This window comes from Haliotis rufescens, unplaced genomic scaffold, assembly GCF_023055435.1.
Source record: "Haliotis rufescens isolate VD_foot unplaced genomic scaffold, xgHalRufe1.0.p SCAF_15, whole genome shotgun sequence".
Lineage (NCBI taxonomy): Eukaryota > Metazoa > Mollusca > Gastropoda > Lepetellida > Haliotidae > Haliotis > Haliotis rufescens.
In genome coordinates, this window is record NW_025963835.1 from 35,401,635 (window position 1) to 35,421,650 (window position 20,016).

The 20,016-nt window shown below is 39.7% G+C and overlaps 3 protein-coding genes across 3 annotated transcripts in view; 2 read left to right on the forward strand and 1 right to left on the reverse strand.

The window, feature by feature from the left end:
* Positions 1-524: 524 nt before the first annotated feature.
* On the reverse strand, positions 525-13,613 carry LOC125379974 (keratin-associated protein 16-1-like). The gene is made up of 2 exons (XM_048395898.1): positions 12,765-13,613; positions 525-581 (listed from the first exon to the last, which is right to left on the reverse strand). Exons 1-2 carry the CDS (start codon positions 13,611-13,613, stop codon positions 525-527), a joined length of 906 nt encoding a protein of 301 aa, XP_048251855.1.
* Positions 13,614-13,935: 322 nt separating this feature from the next.
* Positions 13,936-15,803, forward strand: LOC125379975 (chondroitin sulfate proteoglycan 5-like). The gene is made up of 2 exons (XM_048395899.1): positions 13,936-13,940; positions 15,443-15,803. Exons 1-2 carry the CDS (start codon positions 13,936-13,938, stop codon positions 15,801-15,803), a joined length of 366 nt encoding a protein of 121 aa, XP_048251856.1.
* Positions 15,804-17,735: 1,932 nt separating this feature from the next.
* Positions 17,736-20,016, forward strand: part of LOC124151896 (calpain-A-like) — a 28,632-nt gene continuing 26,351 nt past the window's right edge. Inside the window, exon 1 of the mRNA XM_046524584.2 lies at positions 17,736-18,123. Within this exon, the coding sequence (XP_046380540.1) occupies positions 17,914-18,123 (210 nt within the window). The 5' untranslated portion in view covers positions 17,736-17,913. The remainder of the gene's footprint in view (positions 18,124-20,016) is intronic.

Sequence of the window (20,016 nt, forward strand, 5' to 3'; positions counted from 1 at the left end):
AATATTTGTCAAATTTGATTTTTTTTCTTCAAATTTCAGTCTTTTAATTTGTCTCATTTCAGTTTTATAGGTTTTGTAAAGAATCTTTGTGAGTATGTCCCCCCGATGTGCAGGTAGAACCACATTGTCTCACACCTGAACATGGCGGACAGAGGCGCCCACTTTCGCTTACAGTTCATTGGGTCTACAGTTTATTGGGTCTACAGTGTTATGAAAACAAATTATGCACCAGGTTGTTCTCCAGTATTATGGAGGTTGGACAAGTCCATTATCAAATAAGGGGTGGGATTAACTGAATGTAGTCTTTACCACGATTACTGCAGTCGAACTGACTCTACACGAAATGAACTGTGGCCGATAGACAACGGCACGAGGCAGACATGTTTGAGAGTTACTGTCTGAGAACCACGTTGTTGTAATAACTGTTGACAGGTTCAGCCTTGAGATGTGTATATGTATGTAACATATAGGATTAATAATATTGCTCAATTGTTGAAGAGAGTACAGTATTGTGCTGTGAGTTTCTACAGAAACAGGAGTTGCTTCTCGTGTTTTGTTTTAATATTAACTGAAGACCGGATCTGCCGGCACAAATAAACAGAGATACTTCAAGGAATGTGCTCACATACTGTGCTTCTCATTCATTTCTTTCAGCTACATTACAATTTACAACAACTGAAGGAAACATGGAGAGATGATCTAGCACCAGAACAGACGGCTTTGTTGTTGATAGTAACTGTCCTAGACTTGTCAGTGTTACAATTACACCATTGTACCTTGTACCAGTCAGTGTTACAATTACACCATTGTACCTTGTACCAGTCAGTGTTACAATTACACCATTGTACCTTGTACCAGTCAGTGTTACAATTACACCATTGTACCTTGTACAAGTCAGTGTTACAATTACACCATTGTACCTTGTACAAGTCATTGTTACAATTACACCATTGTACCTTGTACAAGTCAGTGTTACAATTACACCATTGTACCTTGTACAAGTCAGTGTTACAATTACACCATTGTACCTTGTACCAGTCAGTGTTACAATTACACCATTGTACCTTGTACAAGTCAGTGTTACAATTACACCTTTGTACCTTGTACCAGTCAGTGTTACAATTACACCATTGTACCTTGTACAAGTCAGTGTTACAATAACACCATTGTACCTTGTACCAGTCAGTGTTACAATTACACCATTGTACCTTGTACAAGTCAGTGTTACAATTACACCATTGTACCTTGTACCAGTCAGTGTTACCATTACACCATTGTACCTTGTACCAGTCAGTGTTACAATTACACCATTGTACCTTGTACAAGTCAGTGTTACAATTACACCATTGTACCTTGTACAAGTCAGTGTTACAATTACACCATTGTACCTTGTACCAGTCAGTGTTACAATTACACCATTGTACCTTGTACAAGTCAGTGTTACAATTACACCATTGTACCATGTACAAGTCAGTGTTACAATTACACCATTGTACCTTGTACAAGTCAGTGTTACAATAACACCATTGTACCTTGTACAAGTCAGTGTTACAATTACACCATTGTACCTTGTACAAGTCAGTGTTACAATTACACCATTGTACCTTGTACCAGTCAGTGTTACAATTACACCATTGTACCTTGTACAAGTCAGTGTTACAATTACACCATTGTACCTTGTACCAGTCAGTGTTACAATTACACCATTGTACCTTGTACAAGTCAGTGTTACAATTACACCATTGTACCTTGTACCAGTCAGTGTTACAATTACACCATTGTACCTTGTACAAGTCAGTGTTACAATTACACCATTGTACCTTGTACAAGTCATTGTTACAATTACACCATTGTACCTTGTACAAGTCAGTGTTACAATTACACCATTGTACCTTGTACAAGTCAGTGTTACAATTACACCATTGTACCTTGTACAAGTCAGTGTTACAATTACACCATTGTACCTTGTACAAGTCAGTGTTACAATTACACCATTGTACCTTGAACCAGTCAGAGTTACAATTACACCATTGTACCTTGTACCAGTCAGTGTTACAATAACACCATTGTACCTTGTACAAGTCAGTGTTACAATTACACCATTGTACCTTGTACCAGTCAGTGTTACAATTACAACATTGTACCTTGTACAAGTCAGTGTTACAATTACACCATTGTACCTTGTACCAGTCAGTGTTACAATTACACCATTGTACCTTGTACAAGTCAGTGTTACAATTACACCATTGTACCTTGTACAAGTCAGTGTTACAATTACACCATTGTACCTTGTACAAGTCAGTGTTACAATTACACCATTGTACCTTGTACAAGTCATTGTTACAATTACAACATTGTACCTTGTACAAGTCAGTGTTACAATTACACCATTGTACCTTGTACAAGTCAGTGTTACAATTGCACCATTGTACCTTGTACAAGTAAGTGTTACAATTACACCATTGTACCTTGTACAAGTCAGTGTTACAATAACACCATTGTACCTTGTACACGTCAGTGTTACAATTACACCATCGTACCTTGTACCAGTCAGTGTTACAATTACACCATCGTACCTTGTACAAGTCAGTGTTACAATTACACCATTGTACCTTGTACAAGTCAGTGTTACAATTACACCATTGTACCTTGTACAAGTCAGTGTTACAATTACACCATTGTACCTTGTACAAGTCATTGTTACAATTACACCATTGTACCTTGTACCAGTCAGTGTTACAATTACACCATTGTACCTTGTACAAGTCAGTGTTACAATTACACCATTGTACCTTGTACAAGTCAGTGTTACAATTACACCATTGTACCTTGTACCAGTCAGTGTTACAATTACACCATTGTACCTTGTACAAGTCAGTGTTACAATTACACCATTGTACCTTGTACAAGTCAGTGTTACAATTACACCATTGTACCTTGTACCAGTCAGTGTTACAATTACACCATTGTACCTTGTACAAGTCAGTGTTACAATTACACCATTGTACCTTGTACCAGTCAGTGTTACAATTACACCATTGTACCTTGTACAAGTCAGTGTTACAATTACACCATTGTACCTTGTACAAGTCAGTGTTACAATTACACCATTGTACCTTGTACCAGTCAGTGTTACAATTACACCATTGTACCTTGTACAAGTCAGTGTTACATTTGCACCATTGTTCCTTGTACCAGTCAGTGTTACAATTACACCATTGTACCTTGTACAAATCAGTGTTACAATTACACCATTGTACCTTGTACAAGTCAGTGTTACAATTACACCATTGTTCCTTGTACCAGTCAGTGTTACAATTACACCATTGTACCTTGTACAAGTCGGTGTTACAATTACACCAGTGTACCTTGTACAAGTCAGTGTTACAATTACACCATTGTACCTTGTACCAGTCAGTGTTACAATTACACCATTGTACCTTGTACCAGTCAGTGTTACAATTACACCATTGTACCTTGTACCAGTCAGTGTTACAATGACACCATTGTTCCTTGTACCAGTCAGTGTTACAATTACACCATTGTACCTTGTACCAGTCAGTGTTACAATTACACCATTGTACCTTGTACCAGTCAGTGTTACAATTACACCATTGTACCTTGTACCAGCCAGTGTTACAATTACACCATTGTACCTTGTACAAGTCAGAGTTACAATTACACCATTGTACCTTGTACAAGTCAGTGTTACAATTACACCATTGTACCTTGTACCAGTCAGTGTTACAATTACACCATTGAACCTTGTACAAGTCAGTGTTACACTTTCACCATTGTACCTTGTACAAGTCAGAGTTACAATTACACCATTGTACCTTGTACAAGTCAGTGTTACAATTGCACCATTGTACCTTGTACAAGTCAGTGTTACAATTACACCATTGAACCTTGTACAAGTCAGTGTTACAATAACACCATTGTACCTTGTACCAGTCAGTGTTACAATTACACCATTGTACCTTGTACAAGTCAGAGTTACAATTACACCATTGTACCTTGTACCAGTCAGTGTTACAATTACACCATTGTACCTTGTACAAGTCAGTGTTACAATTACACCATTGAACCTTGTACAAGTCAGTGTTACACTTACACCATTGTACCTTGTACAAGTCAGAGTTACAATTACACCATTGTACCTTGAACAAGTCAGTGTTACAATTACACCATTGTACCTTGTACAAGTCAGTGTTACAATTACACCATTGTACCTTGTACAAGTCAGTGTTACAATTACACCATCGTACCTTGTACCAGTCAGTGTTACAATAACATCATTGTACCTTGTACAAGTCAGTGTTACAATTATACCATTGTACCTTGTACAAGTCAGTGTTACAATTACACCATTGTACCTTGTACAAGTCAGTGTTACAATTACACCATTGTACCTTGTACAAGTCAGTGTTACAATTACACCATTGTACCTTGTACAAGTCAGTGTTACAATTACACCATTGTACCTTGTACAAGTCAGTGTTACAATTACACCATTGTTCCTTGTACCAGTCAGTGTTACAATTACACCATTGTACCTTGTACCAGTCAGTGTTACAATTACACCATTGTACCTTGTACAAGTCAGTGTTACAATTACACCATTGTACCTTGAACCAGTCAATGTTACAATTACACCATTGTACCTTGTACCAGTCAGTGTTACAATAACACCATTGTACCTTGTACAAGTCAGTGTTACAATTACACCATTGTACCTTGTACCAGTCAGTGTTACAATTACACCATTGTACCTTGTACAAGTCAGTGTTACAATTACACCATTGTACCTTGTACCAGTCAGTGTTACAATTACACCATTGTACCTTGTACAAGTCAGTGTTACAATTACACCATTGTACCTTGTACAAGTCAGTGTTACAATTACACCATTGTACCTTGTACAAGTCAGTGTTACAATTACACCATTGTACCTTGTACAAGTCATTGTTACAATTACAACATTGTACCTTGTACAAGTCAGTGTTACAATTACACCATTGTACCTTGTACAAGTCAGTGTTACAATTACACCATTGTACCTTGTACAAGTCAGTGTTACAATTACACCATTGTACCTTGTACAAGTCAGTGTTACAATTACACCATTGTACCTTGAACCAGTCAGAGTTACAATTACACCATTGTACCTTGTACCAGTCAGTGTTACAATAACACCATTGTACCTTGTACAAGTCAGTGTTACAATTACACCATTGTACCTTGTACCAGTCAGTGTTACAATTACAACATTGTACCTTGTACAAGTCAGTGTTACAATTACACCATTGTACCTTGTACAAGTCAGTGTTACAATTACACCATTGTACCTTGAACCAGTCAGAGTTACAATTACACCATTGTACCTTGTACCAGTCAGTGTTACAATAACACCATTGTACCTTGTACAAGTCAGTGTTACAATTACACCATTGTACCTTGTACCAGTCAGTGTTACAATTACAACATTGTACCTTGTACAAGTCAGTGTTACAATTACACCATTGTACCTTGTACCAGTCAGTGTTACAATTACACCATTGTACCTTGTACAAGTCAGTGTTACAATTACACCATTGTACCTTGTACAAGTCAGTGTTACAATTACACCATTGTACCTTGTACAAGTCAGTGTTACAATTACACCATTGTACCTTGTACAAGTCATTGTTACAATTACAACATTGTACCTTGTACAAGTCAGTGTTACAATTACACCATTGTACCTTGTACAAGTCAGTGTTACAATTGCACCATTGTACCTTGTACAAGTAAGTGTTACAATTACACCATTGTACCTTGTACAAGTCAGTGTTACAATAACACCATTGTACCTTGTACACGTCAGTGTTACAATTACACCATCGTACCTTGTACCAGTCAGTGTTACAATTACACCATCGTACCTTGTACAAGTCAGTGTTACAATTACACCATTGTACCTTGTACAAGTCAGTGTTACAATTACACCATTGTACCTTGTACAAGTCAGTGTTACAATTACACCATTGTACCTTGTACAAGTCATTGTTACAATTACACCATTGTACCTTGTACCAGTCAGTGTTACAATTACACCATTGTACCTTGTACAAGTCAGTGTTACAATTACACCATTGTACCTTGTACAAGTCAGTGTTACAATTACACCATTGTACCTTGTACCAGTCAGTGTTACAATTACACCATTGTACCTTGTACAAGTCAGTGTTACAATTACACCATTGTACCTTGTACAAGTCAGTGTTACAATTACACCATTGTACCTTGTACCAGTCAGTGTTACAATTACACCATTGTACCTTGTACAAGTCAGTGTTACAATTACACCATTGTACCTTGTACCAGTCAGTGTTACAATTACACCATTGTACCTTGTACAAGTCAGTGTTACAATTACACCATTGTACCTTGTACAAGTCAGTGTTACAATTACACCATTGTACCTTGTACCAGTCAGTGTTACAATTACACCATTGTACCTTGTACAAGTCAGTGTTACATTTGCACCATTGTTCCTTGTACCAGTCAGTGTTACAATTACACCATTGTACCTTGTACAAATCAGTGTTACAATTACACCATTGTACCTTGTACAAGTCAGTGTTACAATTACACCATTGTTCCTTGTACCAGTCAGTGTTACAATTACACCATTGTACCTTGTACAAGTCGGTGTTACAATTACACCAGTGTACCTTGTACAAGTCAGTGTTACAATTACACCATTGTACCTTGTACCAGTCAGTGTTACAATTACACCATTGTACCTTGTACCAGTCAGTGTTACAATTACACCATTGTACCTTGTACCAGTCAGTGTTACAATGACACCATTGTTCCTTGTACCAGTCAGTGTTACAATTACACCATTGTACCTTGTACCAGTCAGTGTTACAATTACACCATTGTACCTTGTACCAGTCAGTGTTACAATTACACCATTGTACCTTGTACCAGCCAGTGTTACAATTACACCATTGTACCTTGTACAAGTCAGAGTTACAATTACACCATTGTACCTTGTACAAGTCAGTGTTACAATTACACCATTGTACCTTGTACCAGTCAGTGTTACAATTACACCATTGAACCTTGTACAAGTCAGTGTTACACTTTCACCATTGTACCTTGTACAAGTCAGAGTTACAATTACACCATTGTACCTTGTACAAGTCAGTGTTACAATTGCACCATTGTACCTTGTACAAGTCAGTGTTACAATTACACCATTGAACCTTGTACAAGTCAGTGTTACAATAACACCATTGTACCTTGTACCAGTCAGTGTTACAATTACACCATTGTACCTTGTACAAGTCAGAGTTACAATTACACCATTGTACCTTGTACCAGTCAGTGTTACAATTACACCATTGTACCTTGTACAAGTCAGTGTTACAATTACACCATTGAACCTTGTACAAGTCAGTGTTACACTTACACCATTGTACCTTGTACAAGTCAGAGTTACAATTACACCATTGTACCTTGAACAAGTCAGTGTTACAATTACACCATTGTACCTTGTACAAGTCAGTGTTACAATTACACCATTGTACCTTGTACAAGTCAGTGTTACAATTACACCATCGTACCTTGTACCAGTCAGTGTTACAATAACATCATTGTACCTTGTACAAGTCAGTGTTACAATTATACCATTGTACCTTGTACAAGTCAGTGTTACAATTACACCATTGTACCTTGTACAAGTCAGTGTTACAATTACACCATTGTACCTTGTACAAGTCAGTGTTACAATTACACCATTGTACCTTGTACAAGTCAGTGTTACAATTACACCATTGTACCTTGTACAAGTCAGTGTTACAATTACACCATTGTTCCTTGTACCAGTCAGTGTTACAATTACACCATTGTACCTTGTACCAGTCAGTGTTACAATTACACCATTGTACCTTGTACAAGTCAGTGTTACAATTACACCATTGTACCTTGAACCAGTCAATGTTACAATTACACCATTGTACCTTGTACCAGTCAGTGTTACAATAACACCATTGTACCTTGTACAAGTCAGTGTTACAATTACACCATTGTACCTTGTACCAGTCAGTGTTACAATTACACCATTGTACCTTGTACAAGTCAGTGTTACAATTACACCATTGTACCTTGTACCAGTCAGTGTTACAATTACACCATTGTACCTTGTACAAGTCAGTGTTACAATTACACCATTGTACCTTGTACAAGTCAGTGTTACAATTACACCATTGTACCTTGTACAAGTCAGTGTTACAATTACACCATTGTACCTTGTACAAGTCATTGTTACAATTACAACATTGTACCTTGTACAAGTCAGTGTTACAATTACACCATTGTACCTTGTACAAGTCAGTGTTACAATTACACCATTGTACCTTGTACAAGTCAGTGTTACAATTACACCATTGTACCTTGTACAAGTCAGTGTTACAATTACACCATTGTACCTTGAACCAGTCAGAGTTACAATTACACCATTGTACCTTGTACCAGTCAGTGTTACAATAACACCATTGTACCTTGTACAAGTCAGTGTTACAATTACACCATTGTACCTTGTACCAGTCAGTGTTACAATTACAACATTGTACCTTGTACAAGTCAGTGTTACAATTACACCATTGTACCTTGTACCAGTCAGTGTTACAATTACACCATTGTACCTTGTACAAGTCAGTGTTACAATTACACCATTGTACCTTGTACAAGTCAGTGTTACAATTACACCATTGTACCTTGTACAAGTCAGTGTTACAATTACACCATTGTACCTTGTACAAGTCATTGTTACAATTACAACATTGTACCTTGTACAAGTCAGTGTTACAATTACACCATTGTACCTTGTACAAGTCAGTGTTACAATTGCACCATTGTACCTTGTACAAGTAAGTGTTACAATTACACCATTGTACCTTGTACAAGTCAGTGTTACAATTACACCATTGTACCTTGTACACGTCAGTGTTACAATTACACCATCGTACCTTGTACCAGTCAGTGTTACAATTACACCATCGTACCTTGTACAAGTCAGTGTTACAATTACACCATTGTACCTTGTACAAGTCAGTGTTACAATTACACCATTGTACCTTGTACAAGTCAGTGTTACAATTACACCATTGTACCTTGTACAAGTCATTGTTACAATTACACCATTGTACCTTGTACCAGTCAGTGTTACAATTACACCATTGTACCTTGTACAAGTCAGTGTTACAATTACACCATTGTACCTTGTACAAGTCAGTGTTACAATTACACCATTGTACCTTGTACCAGTCAGTGTTACAATTACACCATTGTACCTTGTACAAGTCAGTGTTACAATTACACCATTGTACCTTGTACAAGTCAGTGTTACAATTACACCATTGTACCTTGTACCAGTCAGTGTTACAATTACACCATTGTACCTTGTACAAGTCAGTGTTACAATTACACCATTGTACCTTGTACCAGTCAGTGTTACAATTACACCATTGTACCTTGTACAAGTCAGTGTTACAATTACACCATTGTACCTTGTACAAGTCAGTGTTACAATTACACCATTGTACCTTGTACCAGTCAGTGTTACAATTACACCATTGTACCTTGTACAAGTCAGTGTTACATTTGCACCATTGTTCCTTGTACCAGTCAGTGTTACAATTACACCATTGTACCTTGTAGAAATCAGTGTTACAATTACACCATTGTACCTTGTACAAGTCAGTGTTACAATTACACCATTGTTCCTTGTACCAGTCAGTGTTACAATTACACCATTGTACCTTGTACAAGTCGGTGTTACAATTACACCAGTGTACCTTGTACAAGTCAGTGTTACAATTACACCATTGTACCTTGTACCAGTCAGTGTTACAATTACACCATTGTACCTTGTACCAGTCAGTGTTACAATTACACCATTGTACCTTGTACCAGTCAGTGTTACAATGACACCATTGTTCCTTGTACCAGTCAGTGTTACAATTACACCATTGTACCTTGTACCAGTCAGTGTTACAATTACACCATTGTACCTTGTACCAGTCAGTGTTACAATTACACCATTGTACCTTGTACCAGCCAGTGTTACAATTACACCATTGTACCTTGTACAAGTCAGAGTTACAATTACACCATTGTACCTTGTACAAGTCAGTGTTACAATTACACCATTGTACCTTGTACCAGTCAGTGTTACAATTACACCATTGAACCTTGTACAAGTCAGTGTTACACTTTCACCATTGTACCTTGTACAAGTCAGAGTTACAATTACACCATTGTACCTTGTACAAGTCAGTGTTACAATTGCACCATTGTACCTTGTACAAGTCAGTGTTACAATTACACCATTGAACCTTGTACAAGTCAGTGTTACAATAACACCATTGTACCTTGTACCAGTCAGTGTTACAATTACACCATTGTACCTTGTACAAGTCAGAGTTACAATTACACCATTGTACCTTGTACAAGTCAGTGTTACAATTACACCATTGTACCTTGTACAAGTCAGTGTTACAATTACACCATTGAACCTTGTACAAGTCAGTGTTACACTTACACCATTGTACCTTGTACAAGTCAGAGTTACAATTACACCATTGTACCTTGAACAAGTCAGTGTTACAATTACACCATTGTACCTTGTACAAGTCAGTGTTACAATTACACCATTGTACCTTGTACAAGTCAGTGTTACAATTACACCATCGTACCTTGTACCAGTCAGTGTTACAATAACATCATTGTACCTTGTACAAGTCAGTGTTACAATTATACCATTGTACCTTGTACAAGTCAGTGTTACAATTACACCATTGTACCTTGTACAAGTCAGTGTTACAATTACACCATTGTACCTTGTACAAGTCAGTGTTACAATTACACCATTGTACCTTGTACAAGTCAGTGTTACAATTACACCATTGTACCTTGTACAAGTCAGTGTTACAATTACACCATTGTTCCTTGTACCAGTCAGTGTTACAATTACACCATTGTACCTTGTACCAGTCAGTGTTACAATTACACCATTGTACCTTGTACCAGTCAGTGTTACAATTACACCATTGTACCTTGTACCAGCCAGTGTTACAATTACACCATTGTACCTTGTACCAGTCAGTGTTACAATTACACCATTGTACCTTGTACCAGTCAGTGTTACAATTACACCATTGAACCTTGTACAAGTCAGTGTTACACTTTCACCATTGTACCTTGTACAAGTCAGAGTTACAATTACACCATTGTACCTTGAACAAGTCAGTGTTACAATTACACCATTGTACCTTGTACAAGTCAGTGTTACAATTACACCATCGTACCTTGTACCAGTCAGTGTTACAATTACACCATTGTACCTTGTACAAGTCAGAGTTACAATTACACCATTGTACCTTGAACAAGTCAGTGTTACAATTACACCATTGTACCTTGTACAAGTCAGTGTTACAATTACACCATTGTACCTTGTACAAGTCAGTGTTACAATTACACCATTGTACCTTGTACCAGTCAGTGTTACAATAACATCATTGTACCTTGTACAAGTCAGTGTTACAATTATACCATTGTACCTTGTACAAGTCAGTGTTATAATTACACCATTGTACCTTGTACAAGTCAGTGTTACAATTACACCATTGTACCTTGTACAAGTCAGTGTTACAATTACACCATTGTACCTTGTACAAGTCAGTGTTACAATTACACCATTGTACCTTGTACCAGTCAGTGTTACAATTACACCATTGTACCTTGTACCAGCCAGTGTTACAATTACACCATTGTACCTTGTACAAGTCAGAGTTACAATTACACCATTGTTCCTTGTACCAGTCAGTGTTACAATTACACCATTGTACCTTGTACAAGTCAGTGTTACACTTACACCATTGTACCTTGTACAAGTCAGAGTTACAATTACACCATTGTACCTTGTACAAGTCAGTGTTACAATTACACCATTGTACCTTTTACAAGTCAGTGTTACAATTACACCATTGTACCTTGTACAAGTCAGTGTTACAATTACACCATTGTACCTTGTACCAGTCAGTGTTACAATAACATCATTGTACCTTGTACAAGTCAGTGTTACAATTATACCATTGTACCTTGTACAAGTCAGTGTTACAATTACACCATTGTACCTTGTACAAGTCAGTGTTACACTTACACCATTGTACCTTGTACAAGTCAGTGTTACAATTACACCATTGTACCTTGTACAAGTCAGTGTTACAATTACACCATTGTACCTTGTACAAGTCAGTGTTACACTTACACCATTGTACCTTGTACAAGTCATTGTTACAATTACACCATTGTACCTTGTACCAGTCAGTGTTACAATAACATCATTGTACCTTGTACAAGTCAGTGTTACAATTATACCATTGTACCTTGTACAAGTCAGTGTTACAATTACACCATTGTACCTTGTACCAGTCAGTGTTACAATTACACCATTGTACCTTGTACAAGTCAGTGTTACAATTACACCATTGTACCTTGTACAAGTCAGTGTTACAATTACACCATTGTACCTTGTACAAGTCAGTGTTACAATTACACCATTGTACCTTGTACAAGTCAGTGTTACAATTATATCATTGTACCTTGTACAAGTCAGTGTTACAATTACACCATTGTACCTTGTACCAGCCAGTGTTACAATTAAATCATTGTACCTTGTACAAGTCAGTGTTACAATTACACCATTGTACCTTGTACACACCAGGGTTACAGATGACACCGTTGTACATGTCAGGGTTACAGATGACACCGTTGTACATGTCAGGGTTACAGATGACACCGTTGTACATGTCAGGGTTACAGATGACACCGTTGTACATGTCAGGGTTACAGATGACACCGTTGTACATGTCAGGGTTACAGATGACCCTGTTGCACATATCAGGGTTACAGATGACCTCGTTGTACATGTCAGGGTTACAGATGACACCGTTGTACATGTCAGGGTTACAGATGACACCGTTGTACATGTCAGGGTTACAGATGACACCGTTGTACATGTCAGGGTTACAGATGACACCGTTGTACATGTCAGGGTTACAGATGACCTCGTTGTACATGTCAGGGTTACAGATGACCTCGTTGCACATGTCAGGGTTACAGATGACCTCGTTGTACATGTCAGGGTTACAGATGACACCGTTGTACATGTCAGGGTTACAGATGACACCGTTGTACATGTCAGGGTTACAGATGACCTCGTTGCACATGTCAGGGTTACAGATGACCTCGTTGTACATGTCAGGGTTACAGATGACACCGTTGTACATGTCAGGGTTACAGATGACACCGTTGTACATGTCAGGGTTACAGATGACCTCGTTGTACATGTCAGGGTTACAGATGACCTCGTTGTACATGTCAGGGTTACAGATGACACCGTTGTACATGTCAGGGTTACAGATGACACCGTTGTACATGTCAGGGTTACAGATGACCTCGCTGTACATATCAGGGTTACAGATGACACCGTTGTACATGTCAGGGTTACAGATGACACCGTTGTACATGTCAGGGTTACAGATGACCTCGCTGTACATATCAGGGTTACAGATGACACCGTTGTACGTGTTAGTGTTACAGATGACGTCGTCGGTGCCTTGTGCATGTCAGAATCAGATGGGTTGGAGTTGGAGCTTGAATCCCATGATTTGCTTTGATTATGTTTCTAGATTTTACCAATTTCATAAACTGCAAAGACCTTCATCACTTGGAACGTTCGTCACACATTTGACTGGCACACTGATATGACTGACATACTTGTCAGGAACCCAGTCAGTACACTGGACATGTTGGAAACAAGCCTGTATTGCTTTCCTGCTATACTGACCAAAACGTGACATGGTCACCCAGATGGTCAAAATGAAGTCAGCGATCCTGACCACCTGATCCCGTTAGTCGCCTCTTACGACAAGCATAGTCGCCTTCTACGACAAGCATGGGTTGCTGAAGACCTATTCCAACCCGGATCTTCATGGATCCTTTCAAGTAGAACATATAGAGTTCACAGGGGATGTACAGTAGATGTGACTATTCAACATCATCTTGTGGAATATGTTACGTCTCAGACAGGTGCCGCACAAGTACTCCTTGATGGATACTTGTAGGCCAAGAACCAAGTAAACTGGAGACGCGACAACAGGTCCTGTCGCGGCAAGTGTACCACAGTGGGAGACCGTGTCAGAAACATGTCAACCGTAATACTTGTTGATTCAGCAGTTCTGTGTTTTGGGAGTTCTGCGTTATCATCAGGGCTAGTAAGTGAGGGACTGATCATTAGATATTCTAGGATTTTATCTGGAGACTAGATATTTTGTCAGTTACAGCTGCAAAACCAGATATTTTGGATTGCAACCATATAAGTTTGGTGGCAGACAAATTCTTTTTCTACAACAGTCTGAGGCATAATTATTTTTGTAAAGACTTTTCTTGGACATTTTTTTTGGATAAAAAACCCCAGCAATCCCCTAAGCCATACCTCCCGCCCGTAGTCCCTACAGAAGATTTTCTCTCCCCTGCTATAATGTAGTTCACAATGTATATTCCATGTGCATCTTATGGTGTATGAACGTAGAGTTTTCAAGCCCATGAAGTATTAAAGATTATTTCTTTTAATGTAATGGTGGATTTAATTAAATTCAATAACTGTTCTCGACCCTAAATGAGTGACACAATGCCGATGCGACGTTAAACATTAACTCACTTACTCAAATCAGCAATTCACAAGGAGACATTATTCTACAGATGTAATGGATGCCGTTATCTTGTCCACAAGTAGGTGGGTGGGTGGGTGGGTAGGTAGGTAGGGAGGGAGGTGGATGGGTGGGTGGATAGGTAGGTAGGTAGGTAGACCATGTATTTACCTTTGTCCAGTACTTCCTGAAACAAACTATTTTCTTTTAAAGCAAATCACCACAAACAAGCAGTGTGACGGCGGTGATGGAGATTTTACGAGCGCTTCAAGTGGCCCCGACACGTTGGCTCTTGGCGGTGTCCTGGGTTCCGACTCACAAGGCGTTCTTAGCGCTGTGTGAACGTCGTCCCGCCTGAACTGAATATAAATATGAAGGGGCTATTCGAAAGAAACAGATGATTAAAAAATAAAAAAGGTATCCATTAAATTTGTTCATGAAGTTGCAGGTCATTGTCCCACTGAACAAGTATATACAGTAAATTGTACACAGGTCTGCATTTGAAGAAACTACATATGTATGGTTGCTTGCACTGTTGGAAATTATACACATCATATCGTAACAAAAAACAATGCGTGTTAATGCTACGTCGCCAACAACGTTTGTGTTGCCCATCCGTCCCTGGTGTTGCCCAACCCGTCCCTGGTGTTGCCCAACCCGTCCCTGGTGTTGCCCAGCCCGTCCCTGGTGTTGCCCAACCCGTCTCTGGTGTTGCCCAACCCGTCTCTGGTGTTGCCCAACCCGTCCCTGGTGTTGCCCAACCCGTCCCTGGTGTTGCCCAGCCCGTCCCTGGTGTTGCCCAACCCTTCTCTGGTGTTGCCCAGCCCGTCCCTGGTGTTGCCCAACCCGTCCCTGGTGTTGCCCAGCCCTTCTCTGGTGTTGCCCGACCCGTCCCTGGTGTTGCCTATCTCTGGTGTTGCCCAACCCGTCCCTGGTGTTGCCCAGCACACCCCAATCTGTGCCACCTATGGTAAAGCGGTTAGGGTCACACCCTTCACAGGACGCTTTGCTTTCAAGCTGCATAAACCCGGTTTGTAAGGGAAGATGTTTAAATTCCCCTTCCTTTTACTGTAGAGAATTCTCTCTTGATAACAGGAGCAGGTTGGAATGTATTTCGAAGTGCAATTATTGTGATGAGACGATCTTGTCCAGATGGCGTTTTGTGGGTCTGCCACTCCCGGGTCTCATGGTAACCCATCCTTCTTGACAGTACTTGAAAATACACTTTTTGATTTGCCAAACATTCGGGCAAGTTGGGATATAGACGCCCCCTTCTCTATCGTAGCCACAATTTACCATTTGTCTCTTCAATGAGATGCTGCTGTCACGGGGGTATTTTTAGCGTTTGCTTTGCTCAGTTGCATTTGTGATTGCGAGTTTCCCAACAGACGCACACACTTTCGCTTCTGTTTGCACGTGAATCACGTGCAGTGCATGCATGATGTGAAGTTAGATGTGATTAGATGTTGTGTTTAGATGCAGCGCCACGGTATTGTGAATGTACTCATTAACGATAGCTACATTCATTTGTTTGTTTGTTGTTTAACGCCGCACTCTGCAATATTCCATCTATATGACAGCGGTCTGTAAATAATCGAGTCTGGATCAGATAGTGATTGACATCATGAGCATCGATCCACGTAATTGGGATACGATGACATGCTTCAATCAAGTCAGCGAGCCTGACCACCCAACCCCGTTAGTCGCCTCTTACGACAAGCATAATCGCCATTTACGGCAAGCATGGGTTGCTGAAGACCTATTCTACCTCGGATCTTTACGGCAAGCATGGGTTGCTGAAGATCTGTTCTATCCTGGATCTTCACGGGTCTCAAATAATTAGTTCCCTTATTTTTTGTCCGTTGTACGAGTATATAAGCTATGTCGTCCACATTCCCCTAGAATGGCCGAATTCGCTATGTAAATGGTTCTCTTGAAATATTTCTCGTCTATACCTTACCTAAAATGTCTATGTTTAACACCCTCAGATTTCTGCTCCATATATTAATGGAAGTACCATGTCGTCAAAACGTTGTCATGCCGTTGTAATATGTGGGCCTCTGCAACTGTAGTGTAGTTTGTAGATTAATAGACATACTTTTTCTGATTGACTTCAAAGAACTTTTGTCAAGACCTGTTTCGGAGTAAAGTACAATCCTAAATATGTATAGCATGACACGGTGTGTATTTTAAGTCCTCTGTAATAATTCCAGGGGGTTCGCCTTTACTGGGGGCGGTCGGGTAGCCCAGTTGTTAAAGCGTTCGCTCGTCACGCTGAAGACCCGGGCTCGATTCCCGACATGGGTACAATGTGTGAAGCCCATTACTGGTGCCCACTAAGTAAGTTAACTCTCTTGCCTCAGGAAGATGGCGGCGCTGGGAAGCGTTCATGTCTGCATATAAAACGAGAAAGGAGTTTGGCTGCCTATACATCACTGACGGGTACCCGTGCAACACGTGAACAAATCTGTCACGCCACTGTCTCCTCGTACACATAGCTCAAGCTTTGAATGTATATCACGTAGAACTGTTCAAATATTTCCGTGAATGAATCTACCACAAATGAGAAAGTCCCATTGAATCTTAAGCCTTTGAAATCTCTCTTCAATGTTTTGGAAATACAACTTTGGCCTAAGTAACTTTAGCCAAGTAATTTAATTTATCGTTTTGCTTGTATGTGTAAAATTAATATTATCAACACGCTTTGCAGTGTCAGAAATTGGCACTAGTCCTGTAGTCCTTTACAAACTGTCAAGTAGTTAAGATATCATAAGGACTAGTAGACATTTGCCTTTTTAGAGGGTTTTGCTATATGTTATCATTATAAGGACTAGTGGACTATAACTTTTAGTTTCTACTGCTGCTTTGGCAAGTGAAAAACAGCCATGAGAAGAGACGTATGTACGTGTCATCAGCGACACTGCATGATAACCGTGCGACACCTTCTTGTCAGTGTGTGGAAAATGGAACGCACCCGTACAATGAGCCAATAGCAGTGCTCGTCACTTCTGGCTTTGGTGTTTTGGAGACGACCCGTTGTCGAGTGTAAACAACCGCATGTGCGAGATATAATCCCAGCACTTCCGTGCTTGTAGATAATCGCGGCCATTATTTTCAAAACATTATCGTCCAGCGATGGACAAAAACTATGGGCTGCACAAATAGTAGATCGTCAAGTCAACCAGACTTTCAAGATGTCAACCCAACGAGTTATTCACAGAAAGGAGAAACGTCGATGGTCAAAGACAGACCGACAACACACGGGAAAGGGTCGGGTGTTACACGGAGACAGTCACATCATACCAATGGAAATATTGTGGCAAACAGACAGGAAGACACGAATACTAACAGACATATAGTAATGTTTTTGCTCTCTATTAGGGCTGGGACGATACACGAATTGTGTGATCCGATATGTATCAAGATACCTTGCTCACGATCCGATACGTGTATGTGCCCTTATCTGTGGTGCGTTAGTCATCTTTTTCATAGACAGGATGGTCAAAGACCTGGCACACTGACGATTTACAGTTGGCAGTGTCAAGTATGGCTCAATGGATGAAAATATTTACTTTTTCACTGCTATTTTTCACTACTAATTAGTGTTCCGTGTTATAGACATTAAAGAAAACATTTAAGGTATGAATCAATATTTTTTACTTAGCGTACGACTGTAATTGATACCTGTATCAGTTAGTAAAATATTGCGATCCACCAATGCATCGATGTATCGTCCCACCACTATAGCCTATAGTGTGTTCCCATGATGAAATACATGTTTCAGATGCTGAATAGCATTGTTCACTGATCTCGATCTTTGACGTGTTCTGTCAGACAGCTCGGCTTGGACGTAGATTGATCTTATTCCGTCCTCTTGTGGCGTATTGTGCTAATATTTGTATTTCTGTTGTATATTTGCTGTGATTGAGTGATAGTTGCCACTGTGGTAGAAATGCGATATATTGACACTTGATTAAGAATAATATATTGACTTTCACTTTGTGTGAGTTCATTGGAATATGAAGCTTTATAGAGTGGGGGTCAAACTGAATGAACGTCAGAGTTTGCGACGACGTTCATACACTTCACCGTCACTGAGATGAATCACACTCCAATGAACTCACACAAAAACAAAGTCAATTCTTATAACTTTAATCACTATTTCATACCTCAAAGAATGTATACACAATTTTATTTAGTACATGTGACTTCATATTTTACTGTATGTATACATATTGCCAGTGTGGTATGGCAGGCAGGCTGGGTGTAATGTAATATCTTAGTGTGGTATGGCAGGCAGGCTGACTGTAATGTAATGTAATAGCCTAGTGTGGTATGGCAGGCTGACTGTAATGTAATGTAATAGCCTAGTGTGGTATGGCAAGCAGGCAGGCTGACTGTAATGTAATGTAATATCCTAGTGTGGTATGGCAGGCAGGCTGGGTGTAATGTAATGTCCTAGTGTGGTATGGCAGGCAGGCTGACTGTAATGTAATGTAATAGCCTAGTGTGGTATGGCACGCAGGCTGGCTGTAATGTAATATCCTAGTGTGGTATGGCAGGCAGGCTGGCTGTAATGTAATATCCTAGTGTGGTATGGCAGGCAGGCTGAAATGTAATATCCTAGTGTGGTATGGCAGGCAGGCTTGCTGTAATGTAATATCCTAGTGTGGTATGGCAGGCAGGCTGTAATGTGATATCCTAGTGTGGTAGGGCAGGAAGGCAGGCTGTAATGTAATGTAATATCCTAGTGTGGTATGGCAGGCAGGCTGGCTGTAATGTAATATCCTAGTGTGGTAGGGCAGGCAGGCTGGTTGTAATGTAATATCCTAGTGTGGTAGGGCAGGCAGGCTGGCTGTAATGTAATGTAATATCCTAGTGTGGTATGGCAGGCAGGCTGGCTGTAATGTAATATCCTAGTGTGGTAGGGCAGGCAGGCTGGCTGTAATGTAATGTAATATCCTAGTGTGGTATGGCAGGCAGGCTGGCTGTAATGTAATATCCTAGTGTGGTAGGGCAGGCAGGCTGGTTGTAATGTAATATCCTAGTGTGGTAGGGCAGGAAGGCAGGCTGTAATGTAATGTAATATCCTAGTGTGGTATGGCAGGCAGGCTGGCTGTAATGTAATATCCTAGTGTGGTAGGGCAGGCAGGCTGGCTGTAATGTAATATCCTAGTGTGGTAGGGCAGGCAGGCTGGCTGTAATGTAATATCCTAGTGTGGTAGGGCAGGCAGGCTGTAATGTAATGTAA

Bases quoted from the DNA above. Each gene is read 5' to 3' on its own strand.
- LOC125379974 (XM_048395898.1), bottom strand. From the start codon at position 13,613: ATGTACAGCGAGGTCATCTGTAACCCTGACATGTACAACGGTGTCATC. The intron at 582-12,764 runs GTACAATGGTGT...TTGTGCCGGCAG, and splicing joins GTAACCCTGGTGTGTACAAG to ATCCGGTCTTCAGTTAATAT.